Source organism: Panthera pardus, unplaced genomic scaffold (genome assembly GCF_024362965.1).
Source record: "Panthera pardus isolate Hobbes unplaced genomic scaffold, ASM2436296v1 HiC_scaffold_13, whole genome shotgun sequence".
NCBI classification, from domain to species: domain Eukaryota; kingdom Metazoa; phylum Chordata; class Mammalia; order Carnivora; family Felidae; genus Panthera; species Panthera pardus.
The window spans coordinates 200031117-200053123 of record NW_026526688.1 but is presented as its reverse complement, the minus strand read 5'-3'; the positions used below and the strand labels follow the sequence as shown (position 1 = coordinate 200053123).

At 57.0% G+C, this 22007-nt stretch overlaps 1 protein-coding gene across 3 annotated transcripts in view; it reads left to right on the top strand.

Annotated features, from left to right (window-relative positions):
* PPP2R2C (protein phosphatase 2 regulatory subunit Bgamma) overlaps nucleotides 1-22007 on the top strand; it is a 137883-nt gene that overhangs the window by 81200 nt on the left and 34676 nt on the right. For all 3 annotated transcript variants that reach the window (XM_019453756.2, XM_019453759.2, XM_019453758.2), the window contains exons 2-5: nucleotides 2243-2340; nucleotides 4368-4533; nucleotides 6793-6905; nucleotides 13396-13573. In XM_019453756.2, coding sequence (XP_019309301.1) covers nucleotides 2243-2340; nucleotides 4368-4533; nucleotides 6793-6905; nucleotides 13396-13573 — 555 coding nt within the window. The remainder of the gene's footprint in view (nucleotides 1-2242; nucleotides 2341-4367; nucleotides 4534-6792; nucleotides 6906-13395; nucleotides 13574-22007) is intronic.

Here is a 22007-nt window from a genome sequence, read left to right as displayed (position 1 = left end):
GCCCAGCATTTAAGGACTGCGTTCGCTCTGGGCACCGGTGGTCACGTTGGCGTTTTAATTTAATAGCATTGTTATTCTTCCGTCATAAAAATAATATAAATTATGCATATGTCCAAACTAACTCATCAACTTGGATACGTGAAATATGTACATTTGTATGTATCACTTATACCCCGAGAAAACTATTAAAAATACACATTCATTACAGAAAATTGAGAAAATGTAGAAACGTGGAAAGAGAAACAAAAATACTTTATTTCAACCACCCCAAAGCGCCCTGTGCCAACGTGGTGGGGAATCGTTTTTCGGCTTCTCTTTCCTCTGCCCGGTGTGTTTGGCATTTAGCACGGCTGTGATCATTGGTCTATATGATTAAAAACACTTTATGCACAATTTCGTACCCTGCTCTTTGCCCCTTAGGGGCTGCTGATACGACGTAGCGGGAACCCAGCTCTGAGGGCTCTGGTTCCGCTGGTCCGGGTTCAGGGCTGGCTGCCCCACGGAGGGCCCGGCCCTTTCCCAGCTCCGGGCTCCGCAGGCATTTACATGTTCCCGTACAGCCGCTCTCGCTGTCTTGTCTTGTCTTTCTAAGTTCAATGAAATGTGCCTTTATCTTGATCGATGAAAATGTCCAGCCCATCATCCCGCTTCTAAACCACCTTTTCTCTTCTCTTTTCTTTTGCTGTCAAAGCCGACATTTACCTATGGCTCCGGTGGCCAGTGCAGGTCGGAAGCTGCCTCTAAAAGGCACTGGCTGGAAAAGCAAAGGGCGTTTATTGAATAGAAATGCAAAAATCACTTGAGGTCTTGAGTAAGAGGTGGCCAGTGCTTTTGAGAAGCAGCAAGGAACCCCGTGTGAGTGGAAGAGGAAGGGGGGCAGGAGGGGAGATGAGGCGGGGGGGGGGGGGAGGAGAGGTGTTACCTTTTACTGAGTGAAAAACAAGACGTAACAACAAACATTTTTTTTTTCCTGGCGTATCTGCAGATCTGCTGAACTAGGCTGGGTTGGGCTGGGTAAGTGGGGAGGCAGGGGCCCTCCTAGGGGCTGACTCTGCTGGTCCCTCCCCCTCCTCCTGGGACCTTGGGGCTAGCCCAGGCAGGTCCTTCTGGAAGCGGGAGGGGTTCTGGATGGTGGCTTGTCTGCTGGTGTCCCATAGGCCAAAGCAGATCACACGGCCAAGCCCAGAGTCCGGGAGGGAGGGGGTCTGGGAGGGGTCTGGCTGGGGCTTGCCCAGCCCTCAGTGGGGAGGCAACACCGAGTTCTGTGCGGGTGCTGGAGGGGAGTGACTATTTGGGCTTCCGATGGGGTCTGCCTCTGAGGACCAGAGACCACTCAGACTTTAGACCACTCTGAGACCTTTGCTTTTTACCCTGAGGTCAGATGGGTTTCGGGTGGGCCCCCTCTTGCTGTGCTGGGGCTAGCTTATAGCAGGAGCAGGGACGAAGCCAAGAGGTCCTTTCGTGGGCTGTCAGAATCTTGCGGGGGCGAGAGGTGGGGAGATGTGGGTGGAGTCTGGGTGTATTGCAAAGGCTGAGCCAGTAGGACTGGACGCGGCAGGGGAGAGGGGCAGAGAGAAAGGGGTCACAGAGACTCCCAAGGCTGGGGCCCGACCGGGGCTGGGGGGTATGGAGCGGCCACCACCTGAGAGGGAGGCTGCAGAGGAAGGCTTCGGGAGGGAACAGCGTCTGGTTTTGTGGACCCGCGGAGGGTTTCGGGCATCACTCTGGCAGCTGTGGGAGAACCGGGCAGGGGCTGTGATCATAGCTGCGGTTTGTCGCAAAGTAGGTCCACTGTGCTAAAGCTGGAGCAGAGATTCTGGTGCCTACAGAGTCCGGGCCAGGAGTGTGAAGCTTAAGGGGGTCCCACTGACGGGGGGCTCATGGGGGGCAGGGCTGACCACAGTTGGTCCCAGGGGCCCCCAGAGTAGGGCTAGTGTCCAATTTGTAGCCCAGTCTCCCGGCCAGCCCGTGAAACCCCCAAACTGCCTCTGGAAGCACGAGCGGGAGGAAGGTAGGAAGCAGGAAGGAGACAGAGTAAAGCCCATGGACGGGTCCTGCAGCCAGCGGGGAGGGGACGGGGGGGACCACTGGCCCCTCGTCAGGGCACCTGACCCTCGGGCTCCTGCTTCCAGATGGTGGCACAGCCCAGGGGTGCATTCTGTGCGGGTGGGTCCTAGTTCTGTGGACCTGCGCAGTACTGGGGTCCTAACGAGCCACGCCTTCCTGTCTCTCCCCCCCATAGCTGATATCATCTCTACTGTTGAGTTCAACCACACCGGAGAGCTGCTGGCCACAGGCGACAAGGGTGGCCGGGTCGTCATCTTCCAGCGGGAACCAGAGGTGCGGCCGGACCTGGTGGTGGCGGGGGGGGGGGGGGTGCTACGCCCAACGCGGGCCCTTGCTCATTCTGCCCGGGATCCCTGAGAGGCACTCAGGACGGGCTGTTGTCCTGGCATAAGCCTGAGATTACTGCCCTGTGCCTGGGTGAGCCGGCGCTGTCCCAGCCAGAGGTGGGGGGACAGGAGGACTGGGTTTTCTGCAGGGGTCAGGCGGGGGTTGGCGATGAGGCTCAGCCCCAGGCCTCGCCCTGGTGAGGTTTGTTGTCCAGCAGAATTCCGGGTAAGACCGGAGTGGCCTGGATCAGCCTACCCGGGGTGGCAGGGGGGGGGGTACTGTTTCTGAACCCCTGAAAGAAACCTCATGATAAAAAGGCCCCCATTTGCTGAGTACCTACTGTGTGCAGTCCCCTTGCTATGCTCTTTAAGGACGTTTCTCATTCACTCTCCACTGCCCACCCCAGAGGGTGGGGACCGACACCCATTTTACAGATGAGGACACTTGGAGAAGTTGCCCAGCCAGTGAGCAAAGACCAGGGATTGAAGTCAAGACGCCAGCCTGCCTCCAAGGGGCAGGAGGGGGGGGCGGCATCCCACACACCAAACCCATGCAGGGATTAGATGCTGAAGACAGGATGGTGAAAACCAAGGGGGTTGGGGAGGGGAGGGGGAAGGGAGAGGAGAAAGAGAAGAGGAGGAGGGGTGATTGAGAAGGAGAGAGGGGAGGAGGGAGATGTTGCAGACGCAACCCTGCTCCATCCAGTTCCGGACCCGATTGAGGTCAGACTTCACCGTGCTCACCCCCGTCAACCTCCTCACGACAGCCCCAGTGGCACAATCAGGGGCCATTAGCGGTCTCATTTCACAGATGGGGAGACCGGAGCTCAGAGGGTGTGAAATAGCTTAGCAAGGACACATAGCCAGAGAGTGGACAGCTGAAAATCGGTCACCCATGCACCGTGGCCGGAGCGTGCTGATTTCACGGGGACCAGGGTAGCCGGCCGGGGATCGCAAAGCTCCTTTTTGCAGAAAGAAATTAAATCGCAAGATGCAAGTTTCTCAACTCTGAATTTTTCTCCTGTTAATGGTTTTCTTTATCCTGGTCCCGCTGACCTTCGTTGTGGGCAGCGCTCACGGGACAGAAAGGGAGTTAGCCAGGCATCCAGGGGAACTTGAAAGCTTTCCGGAAGCAGAACAGGTGTGGAAACATAGCAGTAGATGCTTTTGGAGAAAGTGAACAGGAACCTTGAAATCGTGCGTGGCAGAATGTCTCTGCTTTGCTCCCAGGCAGGTTATACTTCTGGTAGAAGCTTCATGTTGTGACATAAACTGAAATCGTCTGCTGGGACAGTTGTCCCTCTGCCCGCAATGCATTCCCCACCGCACTGTGTTGAGGGATCTACTGCGAGGGTCCGTGTCGGGAGCTCGCTGCCAAAACCGGGGTGGGCCTGCCGAGGAAAGTCGCGGGGACGTGACTGGCATTGCGGGATATTCTGCCACGGTGTAGTGTCTGTTCCAGAGCACGTTCATTCCTCAGGTCAGGCCTCCTGAGTTGGACACTCAGACTGGAGGAGCAGGCCAGAGCCTTGGCCTTGGTGTCAGACCTCAGAGGCACGGGTGACAGCACCTAGTAGACACATGGCCTTGGGCGGGGGTGGTCAACTCATCTCCAAGCCTCCGCTTTCCCATCTGTAAAATGGGGAGACTCACGGTGCCCACCGCAGAGGGGCCGTAAGGCTAGAACAAGACGAGGAGTGAGAAGCACTTAGCTCAGCACATAGTAGGTGTTCATCAAATGCGATGAGGTAGCCCGGTTGCTGTTGGTTTTACTTATTGGACAGAGAAGGAGACAGGGCTTGGTTTCCTTTGACCCTGGCGTCGGGTCTGCGAGCCCTGCTGGACACGGGCCGCCTGGCAGTTGGCCTCTCTGAGGGTTTGGTCCGTGCGTCCCTCACCCCTGCCTGGGGGTCTGCTCCCACCCCACCCCTGCCATCCTGGAGCTCAGGTGTCCTCGTCTGGGTTTTCTTGCAGAGTAAAAATGCGCCTCACAGCCAGGGCGAGTATGACGTCTACAGCACCTTCCAGAGCCACGAGCCGGAGTTTGACTATCTCAAGAGTCTGGAGATAGAGGAGAAAATCAACAAGATTAAGTGGCTTCCTCAGCAGAATGCCGCCCACTCCCTGCTGTCCACCAACGGTGAGGGGCCGCCCGCCTGTGCCCGCCCTGGGCCGTCAAGTGCTCTTTCCCACCTCGCTTAGGTTGTGAGCATTTTCCCAGGTCCCGAGAACCCCAAAATCATATTTTGAGCAGCGCGTGAATTCCCTGCGATGACCCCGCTGCGTCTTAGCCTTTTCCCGTGGCTGGACATGAGGCTCGTTCCCACTATTCCAAGCAGCTGAGTCAGGAATGGCTCTGTGATGACTTTTGTTCGGGGCGCGTGGGGGGAGCTCGATAGTCCCAGTGAAGGAGGCAAGCTTGGGTCTTCTGCAAGAGTGCGGCTGCCGCTCTTGGGGGTAGGGTGGGCTGCAGGACGGGCACGGATTTAGGAGCCTGGCTGGCCACCTGACCCTTCCGCCCCAGGGAGAACGCGTGCGCCCCTAGGCCCCCGGCTTCCTGGCCAGACTCCTTGCTTCCCTGAGCCTCGGTTTCCCCGCCTGGGCAGCAGGGTGGATGCAGCTCCCTCCCTTGTGTTGTGGTGAGGGTGATGGGAGGTGACACCCCCCCCGCCCCGGCACCCTGAGACCAGCCAGTCCTGCTGCCGTGTGCGTGAGCCTCACAAGGTGACACCACCCGTCTCCTCCATCAGAGCCCAGACTCGGTGCGGCTGCTAAGGCATCCTTGAAATGGCCCAGACTCAACCCCACCGACCCAGCCTTGTGCCCAAAGGCTGCCCTCCCTGCCCCTCGCCTGGCCAGCCAGCCCTATCATCCTTGTCCCTGAGACCTCCACTGGGTGTCATCTTCCACTGAGCCCTCGCCGACGTCTCAGCTGAGCCTGGGGTCCCTCCTGCGGTCGGTCCCGGCCCCTCCCTGCCCCAGGCCTGCCCTCCAGGAGCTCCCGCTGTCCTCGTCCTTCACTGTGCCACGTGCACGATCTGAGACCCCCTTAGGGGTGCCTGGCACGGGGTCATGTTCAGCCAGCACTGGAGCAGAGGCAGCGTGGACCTCCCCAAGGACGGGAGACCCTAATGTGGTTCACATCCTGGTCCTGCCACTTCCCCATCTGACCTGTGATGGGTGTGCCTGCCTCGCGGGGGCCCTGGGAGGACGGAGTGATGTGAGGCCACGGTGGGTTTCGAGCAGGGCCGGAGCTCCTGAGCCGCACACGTGGTTTCCCTCTACCCGTGGGAACAGGGTGCGTCATTCTCCTCCTGCCCTTCTGGAGGGAAGGCAGCTTTAGAAGCTCCCTACCCTCCCACTCTCAGAGCTGCTCACCACCCCCCCACCTCCCGGGTTTAAATCTCAGCTGCTCCCTTTGCTAACGCATGTCTTTGGGTACATATCAAGGGTTTAGTGATCTCAGTCGTCTCCCTCTTCGTTCTCCTGAGCCTGACGGTGTGTGTTTGAGGCACAGGAGCGGCTGGCATTCTCCAGAGAAACAGGACCGAGGCGTGTGGACAGATGTAACATGTAGATATAGATACATAGAAAGAGGCTTACTTTGAGGGGTTGTCGCACATGATTGTGGGGGCCGGCAAATCCACAATGTGCAGGGCTGGCTGGAAGGCTGGAGACCCAGGGAAGAGCTAACATGGCCGCTCGAGTCCGAAGGCCATCTGCTGGCAGAATTCCCTCTTCCTCAGTGGAGGTCAGTCTTTTGTCCTTTACGGCCTTCACCTGATTAGATGAGGCCCACCCACACAATGGAGGCCAGCCTGCTTTCCTCTACGGTTTAAATGTTAATTCCATCCAAAAAAAAAAAAAAACACCTTCAGAGCAACACGCACCTACGTTTGACCAGATACCAGGGTAGCCTGGCTTCGCCACGTTGACGTATAAAAGGAAGCATCACAGTTACTACATGGCCCTCCTGATATTCGTGGCAGGATTTCAGAGAAGTGAGGCCACTGGGAACCTGCCCTCTGGATGGGCGGGGCGCTGCTCAGAAATGTGGGTCACCCTCCTTTGTCTGCCGCTGCAGAGCCTAAAAACTGGGAAACTGCAGTCGTATGCTCTGTCTGGACGTGGCTTTAGACTTGGCCAGCTGCCCTCAGAGGTGCCTTCCCTTCTGACCCGGGAGTTGTCTCTTGGGATCAGTTGTGAGGAGGCAGAGATCGAGGACAGATACCCCGTTCACGGCCACGTTCAGCGCATGGGTGCACAGGAGAAAGAACCTGCCTGTCCGAGAGCAGGACCCCGGTCAGGTGATTCCCGGATCAGCGCTCCCCTACCTCGTGGCCCGTTCCCTGTGCTGGTGTTCATCACGTATCCCGTTTCATTTGCTTTGTTTTTAAAGATAAAACTATCAAGTTATGGAAGATTACGGAACGAGATAAGAGGCCTGAGGGATATAACCTAAAAGATGAAGAAGGGAAGCTTAAAGACCTGTCCACGGTGACGTCGCTGCAGGTGAGATGTGGACCATGGAAGGTTCCGGCAAACGGGAAGCGGCGCATGCTTCTGTTAGTGGGGAGGATTTTAGGACTCGAAGGGCCTCTGAGATTTTTGCCAGAGCCGGGTTCAGGTCCTGGCTGGGCTGCTTACTTGTGGGGTGTCCGCGGGCTTTCTCCCTGCTGGAAGCCTCGGTTTCCCCACCAACAGAGCTGGGAGGGTCATGTTTCTCCCGGAAGTGTTGTGCGGATGAGGCGGGAGTGATGCACGTCCAGGAAGCGCTTGTGAACTGCAGCTGTGGGTGCAGAGCAAGTTCTAGAACCCCTTGCTACACCGAGGGGGAGACTGAGGCCCAGAGAGAGGCAGCAACTCCCCCAAAGCCGCTGCGCCGAATGAGTGGCAGAGCCAGAAGAGGAGAACCTGGGAGGGGAGCTTTGTGTGGATTCCAAGCCCTTTGTCGAGGGACCGAGGGAAGCCTGGAAGGCACGGTTCTCCACAGCCGGTACGGAGGCTCGACCCAATGCAGTTGTCTTAAAAGAGGCCGGGGAGGCTAAGATGCAGGGCCTTGCTGAGGCCAACTCCTGTCCCCACATGCTTAAAAGGCAAAAGAGCTCCTCTTTCTTCCGGGGAGGGGTGTGAGACCTGGCAGAGAGGGTAGTGGAGTCCCAGGATCCGGGTTCCAATCCTGCCTCGGCCACCTCCTGGCGGTGCGCCCCTGGGCAAGGCTCTCCGCCTCCACGAGCCTCCGACTGCTGATCTGGAATGAGAATAAGCACTTCCGTGGCGAGCGTTGTGTCGCTGCCTGTAATGACTCAGTCCTAGAACGTGGGCACATGATCATCAGCCCCGTTTTACAGATGAAATGAGAGCTGAATCCAAACCCAGGGAAGTCGGGCTCCAGGATGGGCCTCCCGGTCTCCTCCGTGAAGCGGGAATGAGGCCCCCACCTCATGGGAGAGCCACGGGAATGGTTAATGGTGTCCTGCTGGAGGACTCCGTGAAAGTCTGCCCCTGTCCTTCTCCAGGGGGGCAGGAAGCCTGCTGAGGCCATCTCGGCTGTCCCTGGCTTCTAGAACCGAGCCTGGAACATAGTGGGTGCTTTGTTCACGCTTGTTGAAGGTGATGCTGGTGCACGGCTAATTTGGGTTTGTTCATTCATCACACACTTGGAAGCACCTACTGTGTGCCCAGCCCTGCTCTAGGCACTGGGAGGCCTCAGTGAAACAAAGAGCCTAAGGGAGGGATTGGGTCTGAGTTGGTGTCCCTTGCTCCTGGGATAGGCCGGGCTCAGAGCAAGCGGCCTGAGTCCCGTGCAGGTTCCATGTTCTAGCCAATGTGGAAAGGCTGGGTCACATCATCCGAGCGGCCTGTCCTCCTGGGTGAGGAGGACACAATTCACAACGACAGCTGTCCGCTCCAGGCGGACAGTGGCGAGGCCTGGCGTGGGGGTGTTAGCGCCTCCCGCGGGCTCCCCAGCCACTCCGGATCTACTTGATGCTGGTCAGGTGGCTGTAGGCAGGGCCCTGCTGTGTGCCTCAGTCTCCTTGTCCGCAAAATGGGGGCGGTGACTCACCTTCTCTGAAACAGCTTAGCATACGCGCTCCCTAGGTGTCCAGCAAATTGTCGTTAAATATGGAACGGTAATCAGTGTTGTTCCCGAGATGGAGAAATAAATATTTAAACATACTGGCCTCTAAATGACTCACAAATTGTGCAAATAAATTCTGAGGAAGTCAGGAGGCCAATTAGCTTCACCATTGACTAATGGCAGTGACGGTGTCCCCCGCCCCACCCCCCAGCCCCACGAAAGTGTATGAGGGTTTCATCTGGTGGGAAGGATACAATTATCACCTCTTGATGGGCCTGGCATTTGCGGCAGAGCCGGGGGCCCACGGGAATCGGTTTATTTCCCTCTCAGCGTCTGAGACTTTGCTCTGTATTTCACTCACGTCCCCAGATGGCCCTTAGCCGTCCCTTGAGGCTGGGGGAGAAAGGAGAAGGAACGAGGGCATTTGGGTCTTTCCTCGACTCACCTCTTCTGTGTGTCCTCCCACGTCACCCAAGCCACCCAGCCCTGTGCAGCTCTTGACGCGATCCCTGCCGCTCATGCTGGAGGCTGGCGCTGTTATTTACTAACAGTCTACTCTGTCCTTGGCCCTGTGCTAGGTCCCTGGGTGTCAGGCACATGGAGTCACCCCACACTGGTGGTCAGTGCTGTGACAGACGCACAGGGAGGCCTTTCTCTACCTTGTTGATTTGGCGTACTCCTATTCATCCTTTAAAACCCTGTTCGCCTTCTCCTCTGTAAATCATCCTTCTGTGCACTCCAGCCTTCTGTATCCACAGTGTTCTGTCCTTAGTGTTTGTGTGATGGCCCTCCTGCCTCTCACCTTGACTAGACTGTGGCTTCTGGAAGTGTTGGAAGGGGGGGAATGTTTTATTCACGAGACACCCAAACCTTCAGGGCATATTTATTTTCACTCTTCCTCTCCTTTAAGGAGAGGCTTTCAGTGGCTTTGAAATACGGTTTGGGGTGGCAGTGAATGGCTGGAGCCCTGATGTAGCCCAAGTCCGACGGGAGGAAACAGCGTGGCCAGAAGGAGGGGAAGTGGACTGAGATCCAAGACTTTGCGAGGCCAGTGGCGCTCTGAACTTCTCCAGCAGCAGGTGCGACGTGAGAGAGTCCAGGGGTCCCCGAGGCAGACGGTAGCTGTGCTTTGAGGGAAGGGAAGATTAGGAGCTGATCCAGAATAGCCGACACATGGGGAGATGTGCAGGGCGGAGGGCCCCCTAAGAGGCCCGGGCACACTGACATCACCTCCCAGGCCGAGAGCTTAGAAGCTCAGGCACAGAGCCGGCGACACAAGAATGGCCCAGAACCAGGCAGACAGGCGCGCCAATGTGGCACACACCCACACTCATGCACACACATGCACACTCGCATGCCCCACTCACATGAACACTCACACACCCATGCTCGCACATGCACACGTAGGCACATGCATATACTGGTACACACCCACATTCATATACCCACACATGTGCCTGTGTGCACATACTCTTATACACGCACGCACATGCATATGCTTGCACACACCCACACTCGTGCACACACACCCATACATCGCATATATGCATACACTCTCTTACACGCATGCACACACATATACTTGCACACACCCACATTCATGCACACACACACCCATACACTTGCACATGTGCATATGTGCACATGCACTCCATACATTCGCACATATGCACATACTCTTACACACGCACGCACACGCAGGCACACACATGTACATGCACGCACACACATATAGTTGTACACACCCACATTCATGTGCACACACACCCATACACTCGCACGTATGTATACGTGCACATGCACTCCATATACTCGCACATACGCACACACTCTTACACATGCATGTACACGCAGGCACACACATGTACATGCATGCTCACACATATAGTTGTACACACCCACATTCATATACCCATGCATATGCCGATGTGCACATACTCTTATACACGCATGCACGCACGCACATGCATATACTTCTACACACCACACTCATGCACACACACCCATACATCGCATATATGCATATATGCATACACTCTCTTACACACACGCAGGCACACACATGTACATGCATGCACACACATGTAGTTGTACACACCCACATTCATGCAGACACACACCCATACGCTTGCACATATGCATACGCACACATGCACTCCATACACTCGCACATATGCACACACTCTTACACATGCATGTACACGCAGGCACACACATGTACATGCATGCACACACACATATAGTTGTACACACCCACATTCATATACCCACACATATGCCGATGTGCACATACTCTTATACACGCATGCACGCACGCACATGCATATACTTCTACACACCCACACTCGTGTACACACACCCATACATCGCATATATGCATACATGTATACACTCTCTTACACACACGCAGGCACACACATGTACATGCACGCACACATATATAGTTGTACACACCCACATTCATGCAAACACACACCCATACACTCACACATATGCACATACTCTTACACATGCATGCACACGCAGGCACACACATGTACATGTACGCACACATATAGTACACACCCACATTCATGTGTACACACACTCATACACCAGCACATAGGCATACTTGCACACCCCCTCACTCATACACACATACACGCACACTCACACGTGCACACGCAGGCACACGCGGGCACATGCTCATACTGCATTTGCATCAGAAGGAACACTTAGTGTTCACCCACCCCTACTGCAGCTCCAAAGCTGTCACCTCCCATCTCAGCCGTCCCTGGGGAGCTCGAGGGACACAGCCCATTCATTCGCTCACCTGTTCTCTCATTCACCTGAGGACCTTGCCGTACTGGGCCCTGGGCTGAGGACCAGAGATCCAGAGGTGAACCAGAGAAGACACAGCGTGCCCCTCACTGGCTCCCAGGCCACCGCAGGAACAAGACAGCCTCGTCACGTGGTCAGGGTTGTGACAAACTGGCGACTCCAGCGAGCCCCTGGCTGGCCTGAGAGTGAGGTGGACTCGGGAGGTGCCCTGGGAGGAGATTCTCAGGTCCCACGTGAGCCTGAGTCCAAGCCGCCCAGCCCACGGCAGCCCCTCTCCTACGCCCCCTCCTGGCCGCCTTTCCAACCTGGCCCCACCCCTGCGGCCCTGTCACCCCATCCCCGCACCTGTTTTATTTTTCTAAATAACACCTATCGCTACGTGAAATCTCACTCTCACACACACGTACACACACACACGCACGCTCGCTTGTGTATCAGTCATTGTCTTTCTCTCCCACTCGAGGACAAGCAGCCCATCGGCCACAGTGTGTCCTCACCCAGGATGCTACCCGGTCATCACTGCCCCAGGCTCAGGGGGCCTGCAGTTAGCCCACAACGTCTCCACGGCCCGTCTCCAGAATCCCAAGGTCTCGTCACGCGGAGGCCGGCCTCGCTGCCTCTCTCCCGGACGCAGTCCCCATCGCCCCTGCAGCAGGGTCCACCCTGGCCCGCGCCGGGACCCCCGTGGCTGTGTGAGGCCTCCCCCCCCCCACCCCATCACCTCCTGAGGAGGACCATCACGAGGACTCACCATGTGCTCAGCGCCATTCTAAGCGCACTTGACCTGCGTTAACTCGTGGGTCCTCATAGAAGCCGCTGAGCTTCTATGCCAGCACGCCCTTCTTCACAGATAAAGAAGGTGAGGCCCAGAGAGCTGAGTTCCCCGGTGAGGGTAACGCTAGTGGGCAGCAGGGCAGGAGGGTTTCCGGTCTCCGCCCTGCCACCGGGATGCCCTCGGGACAGTCACACCTGGCTCTGCATTTCCTGACGGCGACTTCGACAAGTCGGGGTCATCCTGGCATCCAGTCTCCCCATCCGGGACGTGCGGAGGGCAGTGCTAGTCCCTACTTCCTGAGCGTCGAGCGTGGGCCAGGCCTGGGAGAGATTGATGAAGCCGTGTCTGTGTGCCCGTCTCCGTACCTTTGAAGACCTCACGGTTTACTGGAATGGAGCGTCGTGCCCGACACACGCCGTGGCACACGCTAAGAGCCTTAGCAGAGAGGTGGTGGGGGTGAGCAGGCCCGTGCCCCCACTGCCAGGGCAGGCTAAGTCTCCGGGCCTGCCGCGTCTGGGTCTTACAGGAGTCGGCACGACCACGTGTTCAAAGAGGGTGAACGTTTCAGGCGGAGGGCGCAGAGGGAAGCCAGGCACGATACCGATGCTGTGTCGGGGGCCCCTGACACCAACCCTTTAAGGTGGGAGTTTGTAGGAGTTAGGCTAACGCCAGCAGCTGTAACAAATAGCCCCGGCATTGCAGGGCGGAAGATGCCGAAATGTCCTCCTCACTCATGGAAAGGTCCCGGGTGACACGTGACTGTCCCACAGAGACGCAGGCTCCTCCCATCCCACGGACCCTCATTCCCAAAGCTTGGCTCCTCACCTTCCAGCAGCGGAAGGGGGAAAGGGGTGGAGAAGACTCACCTGCCTCTGAACAGCCTTGGCTCACGAGTGCCGGGCACCCCTGTGCTCCCACTCCTGTGGGTGAGAACCGGTCCCGTGGCCACACCCAAACTGCAAGGGCAGCTGGGAGACGTAGTTCTTGTCCGGGCCACCACTCGCGAGGAGGAAACAAAAGTAGTGGATAATCGGCTGGGGTTGCCACGGTATCATCCCATTTTAGAGGTGAGGAAACTGGGGTGCGGAGGGGTTCAGCCACGGCTTCAAAGTCACACAGCAGGCTCAGAACCGATCCCGGGAGGCGAAGCTTTCCCGCAGGGCTGGCAGGCAGTGCCTGCTGGCCGCAGGGCACGGCTTACGTGCACCTTCCCAGCCTCCAGCTTTGATCACGCGGCCCCGGCCTGCCGTTTCCTGCCTTGCCTGCTGGCCCCCCTGCACTCCCCCCATCACCTTATCGCCCTGGGGACCGCCCCTCCTCTGCAGGTGCCCGTGCTGAAGCCCATGGATCTGATGGTGGAGGTGAGCCCACGGAGGGTCTTTGCCAATGGCCACACCTACCACATCAATTCCATCTCCGTCAACAGCGACTGTGAGACGTACATGTCGGCAGATGACCTTCGCATTAACCTCTGGCACCTGGCCATCACCGATAGGAGCTTCAGTATCCTTTCCAGCTGCGGGCAGGGGGCTTCTGGGTGGGGGCGGTTGGCTCAGTTGTAAGCGAGCCGACTTGGGGGCTTCTGCTTTGGTGCAGCGTCTCCAGTGAGTGAGTGGGGCCCGGATTTGGAACCACGGTGAGTTGCTTTATGAAGACTTTAAAGCCGTGGCTGCCGAGGGTTCTGTTCGTCCCCTTGCCCTTCTCCAGGTGGTAGTTTTCCGTGTCATTCTGGGACCTCATCAGGGGCCGCGGAGGAGGTAGAGGCCTGGGGTCAGCCCTCCTGGGCTGTGGCCCAAGGCAGGGGCTTTAGTGCTTGAGGAACAGCCTCGGGGTCCCAACCAGGGCTTAGAGTGACAGTTGAGGTGTCACCTGTCCGGTTGGATGGGACCAAAGGGGGACCCTGCCTGGTGGTCCCCTGTGTCTAGGCAAGCTAGGGGCACTCCTGACCCCACTGAGAAGTGGAGAAAGAACTCTGTACAGAAGCCAGGCCTGGGAAGGGCCGCAGGGGACAGACCAGCTAGGGTTGCTAAGGTGTCGGGCCTTGCAGACCAACGATAATAATCATACACAGTGCGGCTCTCTGCCTGGCCTCAACACGTGTTCACGTTCACTCACATCACCCTGACAACAACCCTCAGGGCAGAAGCCAGGACTGGCTGGGAGGGCGTTTGGGAGCCAGAAGGAGCAGCCTGGAAGGTCTGAAGGAGAAGCAGAGGGTAGCAAACGACTTCTGAGGGCCGAGAGCCAGGCACCTGCCGGAGGCCAGTGGGCAGGGAGACCCTGGGAACGGGGAGAAGGGGGCTCGGATGGGGCAGAGAGTAGCACCCGCTGTTCTCGAGCCCAGCAAGAGGATGTAGGGCAGATGTGGGGCCTCGCGGTCAACGTGAGCCTCTCTCTCTCACTCTGCACGTTCAAGCTCGCTGACCTTGGTGAGTAGCCAGATCTCTGGGAGCCTCGGACTCCTCACCGGCCCCTCCCCGCTGGGGCTGCAGGGTGCGCGTTCAGGGAGCCCCGCCAAGATGCACCCAGCACGGAGCTGGTGCTCTGCGTGTTGGGAAACGTAAGCGTCTGTCTCCTTCCTGCCCCGAGGGAGTGAGTGCGATGAGCCTGGAGGGTGGAGGTGGATGGTCACAAAGGTTCAAGGAGGAGCTGAGGCTGGAGCGGCTTGGAAGGAATGGAAGCTCAAATTTGGCTTGGTGGACAGGGCTGGGCTGGGCACCTGCCTGACCTTCCGTTCAGGCTGAAAGCCTGGTAGGTCCCACCCCCTCCCCGATGGGAGAGCTTCAGTTGCTCGGGACTCTTCTGTTGCAAGGGTTAGAACAGTTCATCCCCATTGGCTCAGGCAAAACGGCATTTGTTGACTTATGGACCGTGAGAAGGCTTCAGGCACAGGTGGATTCAGGGGCTGAAACGATGTCATCCGATGTCTCTCTCTGCTTCTTGCCTCTGCTCTCTGCTCTAGAGGCTTGTCTTAGGTGCCACGTGGCGGCAAATGGGGGCCAGCGGCACATGTCCCGCCCTCCCAGAGTAAAGTCCAAGAGACAAGAGACCAGTTTTCTGTGAACTGTCCCACTATAAGCCCCCAGATGGCACCCCATGGGCTCTGATTGGGCCTCAGGGGCACCTCCGAACCCATGACTGGGGTGCGGGGGGGATGCAGTGCTCTCACTGGCCAGGCCTGAGTCAAGGGTGCTGGAAGGGGGTCAGTGGGGGGGAATCCCCTGCCAGGCACTGCCCCAGCAGTTGGGGGCCCCCACAGCGGGCCACACAGACAGACGTCCGCTGCCAGGTGTGAGGTGTGGGCCAGCTTCCTAGCAGAGTGAAATGAGTCACATGGGAGCCCCAGGTCTGCACACGGGGTGGGCGTGGGACTCGCGTGTACCTGCAGGGGGCCGTCCTAGGTGCTTCCTCCCAGCGCCGTGCGGTGCACGGAGCCGTTTGCCGTCGTGAGCTCGCCTGGTGTGCGTGTTGGCGTGAAAGCTGCGAAACGGTCACGCATCATCAGCCCGTTTTGCAGATGAGGAAAGAGAGGTTCCGGGAGACGGGGGGCTGGGCTGACGGGGGCAGAGCTGGGACTCGCGCTCAGGCCGCCGAGGCCTGGCCCCAGGCGGCTTGGCCTTCCCTTGGGCTGCCCGCTGCAGCCACCCTCCTGGTTTCCACTCCCGGGCTGCTATGAAGATTCGGTAGCGTTGTGAATGCCCACAGCCCTTAAAACCTGTAAAGCCCTGAAGCCGGGTAAGGGCTAGTGTATCATTCATTCATTCAGCCATTAAGGCCTAGTGCCTCTTCTGGCCTGGGCTCCGTGTAAGCCCCGGGACACAGGGGCAGTGGAAGAACTCAGCCCTGCTGGTGGGGGCCTCCTTCCGCATCAGGGACGTTGCACTGCTTTGGTGGGCATGGCAGGGTGAGGATGCTGGGAGGGGCCGGGCTCCTAATGTCAGTGGTTCCAGAAACCCCCTCACGCCTGCTCCTGTGTCTGTGTTCCTTCATTTTCCTGATGTTTCTAGTTTCTATTCATTTTCTTAAAATTTTTTTTTTTTATTAGAGAGAGAGAGAGAGAGAGAGCATGAGCAGGGGAGGAGCAGAGAGAGAATCTTGCTCAGCGCAGAGCCCAGCTCGGGGCTCGATCCCACGACCCTGGGATCGTGACCTGAGCCGAAATCAAGACTCAGACGCTCCACCAATGGAGCCACCCAGGTGCCCCTCTGTTAATTTCCTTTAAATCAAGTTGCTTTCTTTTTTGTCTTTTTGTCTAAATTAACGCGTTCTAAATGCGGCTGCCATAAGTGAAAATAAAACCTATGACCTATCACAGGCGGGACGAAACGGTGAAGACAAATGCTATGAGAACAGGACAGCGGGAATAAAATCGTCCCTCCGCCCCGGCCAGTGCAACTTCCTGTGACAGTGCAAATATCCCAGCTCTGGGCAGGCTGGTAGGTAGCTGCCGGCCGTGTGTGCTGGGGGAGCGCCTAAAATGTGGCTAGGTTGACCACGGAACGGAGCTTTTTATTTAGTTTTGTTTCAGTTAATTCAGATTTCAAGTTAAACAGCCACCCGTGGCGGCCGAGCTGGACAGTTCATGCAGCCTCTGTTGGAGGCCGGTTCTCAGTCAAGGAGGGAGATGAAAACGTGCTTGAAGCCAGAGCATAGCAGCATGGAATGGAGGCTTTCTCCCTTCTCCATCAAATGGATTGGAAAATAATTGGAGACTTTTCTCAGTGTATGAATCTGTGCCGGGAAGGCTGTGCCTGCCCCTCTCCTCGCTGCACTGTAAGCAGGGGGCAGGGGCAGCACTGCTCAGCCCGGGGGGCTTCCTGGGCTGCGTGTGTGTGCCGTGGGTGGACTGGATTCCAGCGGGCAAGCCTGGAGGCCAGGAGCCCAGCGGGGAGATCCAGGGAGAGACGGCGATGGGCCGGCAGCGTCACGGCCATGAGCAGGAGTCAGTGGAGTAGTGAGGCAGGAGGCCGTATCGTGACTGTCTTTTGGACCGACGTGGCCACAGGACGTTGGAACAGGCTAGTTGTGAGTAAGAGAAGAGGGTTGATCCGCCACAGGACTGCAGGCCCAGTTGTCCTGAGTCCTCACTGGTGGCTGTGCCTCCTTGCCCTATTTAAACACACAGATTGCGCCCCATCCGTGTGTTGGAGAGCACACCTTTCACGGCTGTATTTGCTGAGTACCTACTTGTGCCAGACGTTTGAATTAGCTAGGCAAAGTCCCCTGCCCCCCTGGACCCAGCAGACAATAAGCCATTAATATAAGGAACAAGTGACAAACCTAGCATGTCCATGCAAGCAGCGGACAAGTACCGTGAGCCCACGGGGCGCGGCGGTGTGCATTGTGTCGAGCCCTGTCTACCTGCCTGGCCGCGGGTGTGGGCTGGGTGGGGGCTGCGTGAGCCGGGGCGGTTGTTTGGCCAAGTGAGGGTGCCTTGCAGGCAATGGCAAAAACGACGACTGACCCTAAGGTCTAGGCCAGGTGAGGAGGAGACGGCTAGTGACCAGAGAGGAGCACGCGTCATTGGGGGGTCCCCCTGGGGACCCAGGAGTCTTCCCTGGCTGCAGGTCCTGCCACATAACAGCACATTAGACGTGTGTGGTGCCTCTTAATTTTGTGAAGGTGAACTGGTAGCTGATCGGAATATAAAGACGGGCCCGTGCCTTGAGGTGGAGGAGTGTGCGTCCTGCAGAGCTGGGCCCCGGGCAGCCCCCGCCTCTGGAAACAGTACCCTGGAGGCAGACAGAAGGAGTGGAGTGGAGTCTCCAGGGGTGGGTGGTTGTGGAAACCTCCCGTTCAGACCGATTCCTCAGGGAACCACGCTGTACGTCGCTCCCCGTGGCCTGCTGCTGTTTTGGCCACCAGAGCGACAGGACACGGGGGCCCGGAGCAGAGACCGGCGCCCGCCCCGTGGAGGTCGGCCTCCCTGGCGGGGAAGGTCAGGTCTGTCGGCTGCGGGTGTGATGATAGGTTCCTACGCGGCCGAGTGATTAGAAAAGGTGTTTCATTTCCACCGCGGGAGGAGGCCGGCAAGGCCTGCTGAGCTGGGGAGTTGCTCCGAATCTGGACACCCCTCTTGTGCCTGTAACTCCTGGGGGCTTCAGCGCCTGGGGCTTCCCATTCCTTCGACTCTCGCCCTCCGGTGCCTTGACTTGCCCTGACACTGCTGTTCAATGTCAAGGCCACTGGAAGTTTGCTGCTGTGGTACCACCTCCGCAAGTCGGAATGTAACACCTTCAGTCTAAGCAGAATTGCTTTGTAGTGAAGGTTTTAAGAGACGGGAAAACTTCTTGAATAAGGGAGAAATGGTGGGCGTCGTTTTGACCGGTGAGAAAAGGTGGTAAGAAAGCTCACTCCGAGGCCCCTTCCTCTGCTAATTTGAGCACTGGTCATTCTGAGCAGAGGGTGGGGGGCCTGGTGCTTACTGAGCCCCTCTGTGTGCCAGGCACACGCGTGATGCAGTGTCTCCTTCCTCTCCCTCACCCACAAGCTAGAAAGAGGTGCCAAGCCCTTTCCGCTTACCCCCTAGACGGCTCTGGAATCATGCCCTCCTCTCCTTCTCTGCCAAAGGCCCCACTGGGGCCGGACCATTCCTGCGTGGCCTGTTGCCCGGATCCCACATTGCCCAGCCAGCCGGCCCTCCGCAGAGCTGTGAGAGTTGCTCATCAGAACCTCTGATCTGACCTCATCAGGCCCCTGCTTAAAGCTCAGTGGTTCCCGTCAGCTTCTGGAAAAAGTCGCAATCCTTCAGCGGTGCCCTAGGGCTCTTCATAACCAGCCCCCGCCCACCTCCCCAGGCTCCTGTGTATCAGGCTTATGTACACCTTCAGGCCATTGGGTTTCCCTTAATGTTATGGGAGGGGTTTAAGAGAGGGGGTGTTCTGTCTTCTGCCGGTCCTTCCGGGGATCATTCTTGCTCCCTCTCAGCCTGGCTGGCTGCCATGTGGCCATAAGTGTCACCCATAGCCCCCTCTGCTCTGTCTACTCTGCACCCCTCCTGGGCTATCAGAGCCCCTCCAGGCCCACACTTCCTGGTCACACTGGCTTTCCTCGTCTCTTAATATGACCGCCTCTTCTATTTTCTGGTGAAACCCTCAAGATTCAGTGCACCCAGTCTTAGCCCTCTCTGTATCCCCATGTATAATGCAGGGTCCAGCGCATAGCAGGTGCTTATGAATGGTCGTACACGGTGACTTTGGATGGAGGAGTTCCAGTCTCCATCTGGTCTTAGGGATGTAGACACCTCCTTGTGAATCTGGGCTCCGGGGGCCTCAGAGACCCTGAACACTAAAGAGCAGTGGTCTGGGCTCTGGGGTCTGGCAGACCTGCGCTCAGATTCCTTGTTTAACCCCCTTGGCCACCAATTTCCACCAATGTAAAATGGGCCACGTTCCTTATCCTAAGGATATTTGTAAGGAATGAAAAAATCACGCACATGAAAGGCCTGGTACTACTCGGGGCCCAGCAGGGGGCCAGTATTTCCCTCCTGAACAACAGATCCTCAGATATTTAAGGCTGGTTCTCATAAAATCCCTGCATTGTCTCTGGTTGTCAAAGCCCCTTTTTTACCCCAGCACTGTGCCCACATCTGTTGAAACAACCTCTCACGTCCCTTAATACCAACATTTGAGACAGTTAGGCAGCTCTGAGCGATTTTTCTTGAGCTCGATGCTTCTTAAAGGTAACAGATTGCACAGAGGGTCTCAGCTGATGGGCCTCTGCTTTATTTTTAGCACTCGGAGAACTGTGAAGATGGTTCAATTGATTTTTCTCCCCTCTGAGCGATTTCTCATGGTGGAATCTGGCACTGCACCAAGCCTTGGTCTGGAACAAATTCCTAATTGCCATTTATAGAGCAGGTCCTGAAGCTAGGTGGGATGGTGTGGCAATAATTAGGGGTAAAGGCTCCAAACCTCGGTCAGCACACTGCTGCCTGTGTGTTGGGAGTGTTCCCCATGCTGAGAGCAAAGGAAGGGACTGGCCGAGGCCCCTCCATGTGCCAGGGTCTGTGATTAACGAAAAACCTGGAGCTTGGCACCCAGCCTGCCTCACTCACTGGCCACCCTGCCAGTCACTTAGCCTTCCTCAGCCTTGCTTTTCTTGTCAGTTCAGTGGAGTGTGACTCCTGTGCTGGGGGCTGTCAGGGTAGAATGGCTGGAGAGCACAGGGCCTGATGTACTGTAGACAGCCCACCCTGGCCCTGACCTGCTGTCAGGCACCCTACAGGCTACCTTCTTCCATCCTCCCCTAGTACCACTCTGCAGAGAAGGAACAGGAGCATCTGCTCAGAAGTGCTTGAGTCTGAATCCCCAAAATCAGTTTCCACCCAGGAAGCATGTCGTTAAGCTATTAGCACACCACTGTTTTGGGGGCTCAGCAAAGGCCAGGCTTCCCAGGGGCTGAGCCCCGGTGCAGCTGTCCTTGGTGCTGACCCTGAGCTGAGCGCCCACGGACCTGTCCATGGTGCTGACCCGGCCCCCAGCTCTCGTGCAGCTGTCCGTGGTGCTGACTCCATTGTCCGCCAGAGCATCATCTTCCTCACCACCTCGCACACACCACCGTCACCTCTTACTGAACACTTACTCTGTGCAAACAGTGCTCTAAGCACATTGCACGTATTAATCTATTTAATCCTCTTGACAACACTGTGGAGTAGGCATTATTGACATCCGCCTTTCGTAGACGCAGAAAGTGAGCCACAGGAAGGTTAAGTAATTACCCAGACTTACCCAGCTGGGAAGTGTCAGGGCCTAGGAATTCAGACTTGGGGCCTCTGGATGCAGAACCTATGCGATTCACTGTCATGCCACACTGCCTCTCAGTCAGGATAGTGACAACCCCAGGGCAGCCACCGTTACTCCACCTTCAATCTGCAGGCACTTGTGCCTCAAACCCTTAGAACGGCTCGCCTGTGTTGCTGTCATTCCTTCCATTTTGTGGGTGTGGAGATGGGCTCTGAGAAGTGGGTGCACTTGCCCATGGCCCGTCCAGCCCCATCAGTACAATGATGTTTCCTGGCTCTTTTCTTAGATCCTAAGGGAGAGCAGGTGCTTTTCACCGCACTGCAGGACAGAGTAGGGGTTGCTTGGTGGCAGAGGTGACACAGGTGGCTGAGTGCACAGGCCATAGCTGTAGTTTCTTTTTATTTTAAGTTTATTTATTTTTGAGAGAGAGAGAGAGAGAAGAGCAGAGAGAGGGAGAGAGGGAACTCCAAGCAAGCTCCACGCTGTCAGCACAGAGCCCGATGCGGGGCTTGAACTCACGAATCATGAGATCATGACCTGACTCGAAATCAAGAGCTGGACACTTAAATCACTGAGCCACCCAGGTGTCCCAACAGCTGGAGGTTTCTAACATACCCTCTAATCGTGGGGACGTGAGACTCTGCCGTGCTTCTGATCCTTCCTGAAATGCCTCCATGGCATTTCTGTGACACGCTCCTGATTAAAACCCCCTTGACCACAGTCTGGAGCCCCGTCTCCCACCCTCTCCCCCCATTGGGGCTCCAGCTGGCTGCCATGTCACAGCTCCTCAGCCTTACGACTCTGTCTCATGTGGAACTCCCCCGCTTTCCCCCGGATGATCCTACTCTTCTCAGTCCTCGGCTTGATGCCTTTGGCTCCCTGAATCTCCACACCAGCTCAGGGCCTTGCCAAAAATCCTATCCCGTACACCCTGTGTGTCTCTCCTGGGGGAGTATCATGGGCCTCTTTGGTGTCACTGCTGGGTTAGAAGCCCTGGGAGAGGAGGTCAGGATGGGCTCCAGTTTGCCCTTTCTTAGCCACCCGGGTGTGTGTCCCAGCACTGTCTTGCCTAGGGTTTCTGTCTCAGCTCTTAGGAACCAAGGCATGCAATTCAGCACAGACCCCCAAGTCCTTGTTTTCTTGGGGGGGGGGTCATTATTGCACGTCTGGCAACCAGCTTAATTTTGTGTTTT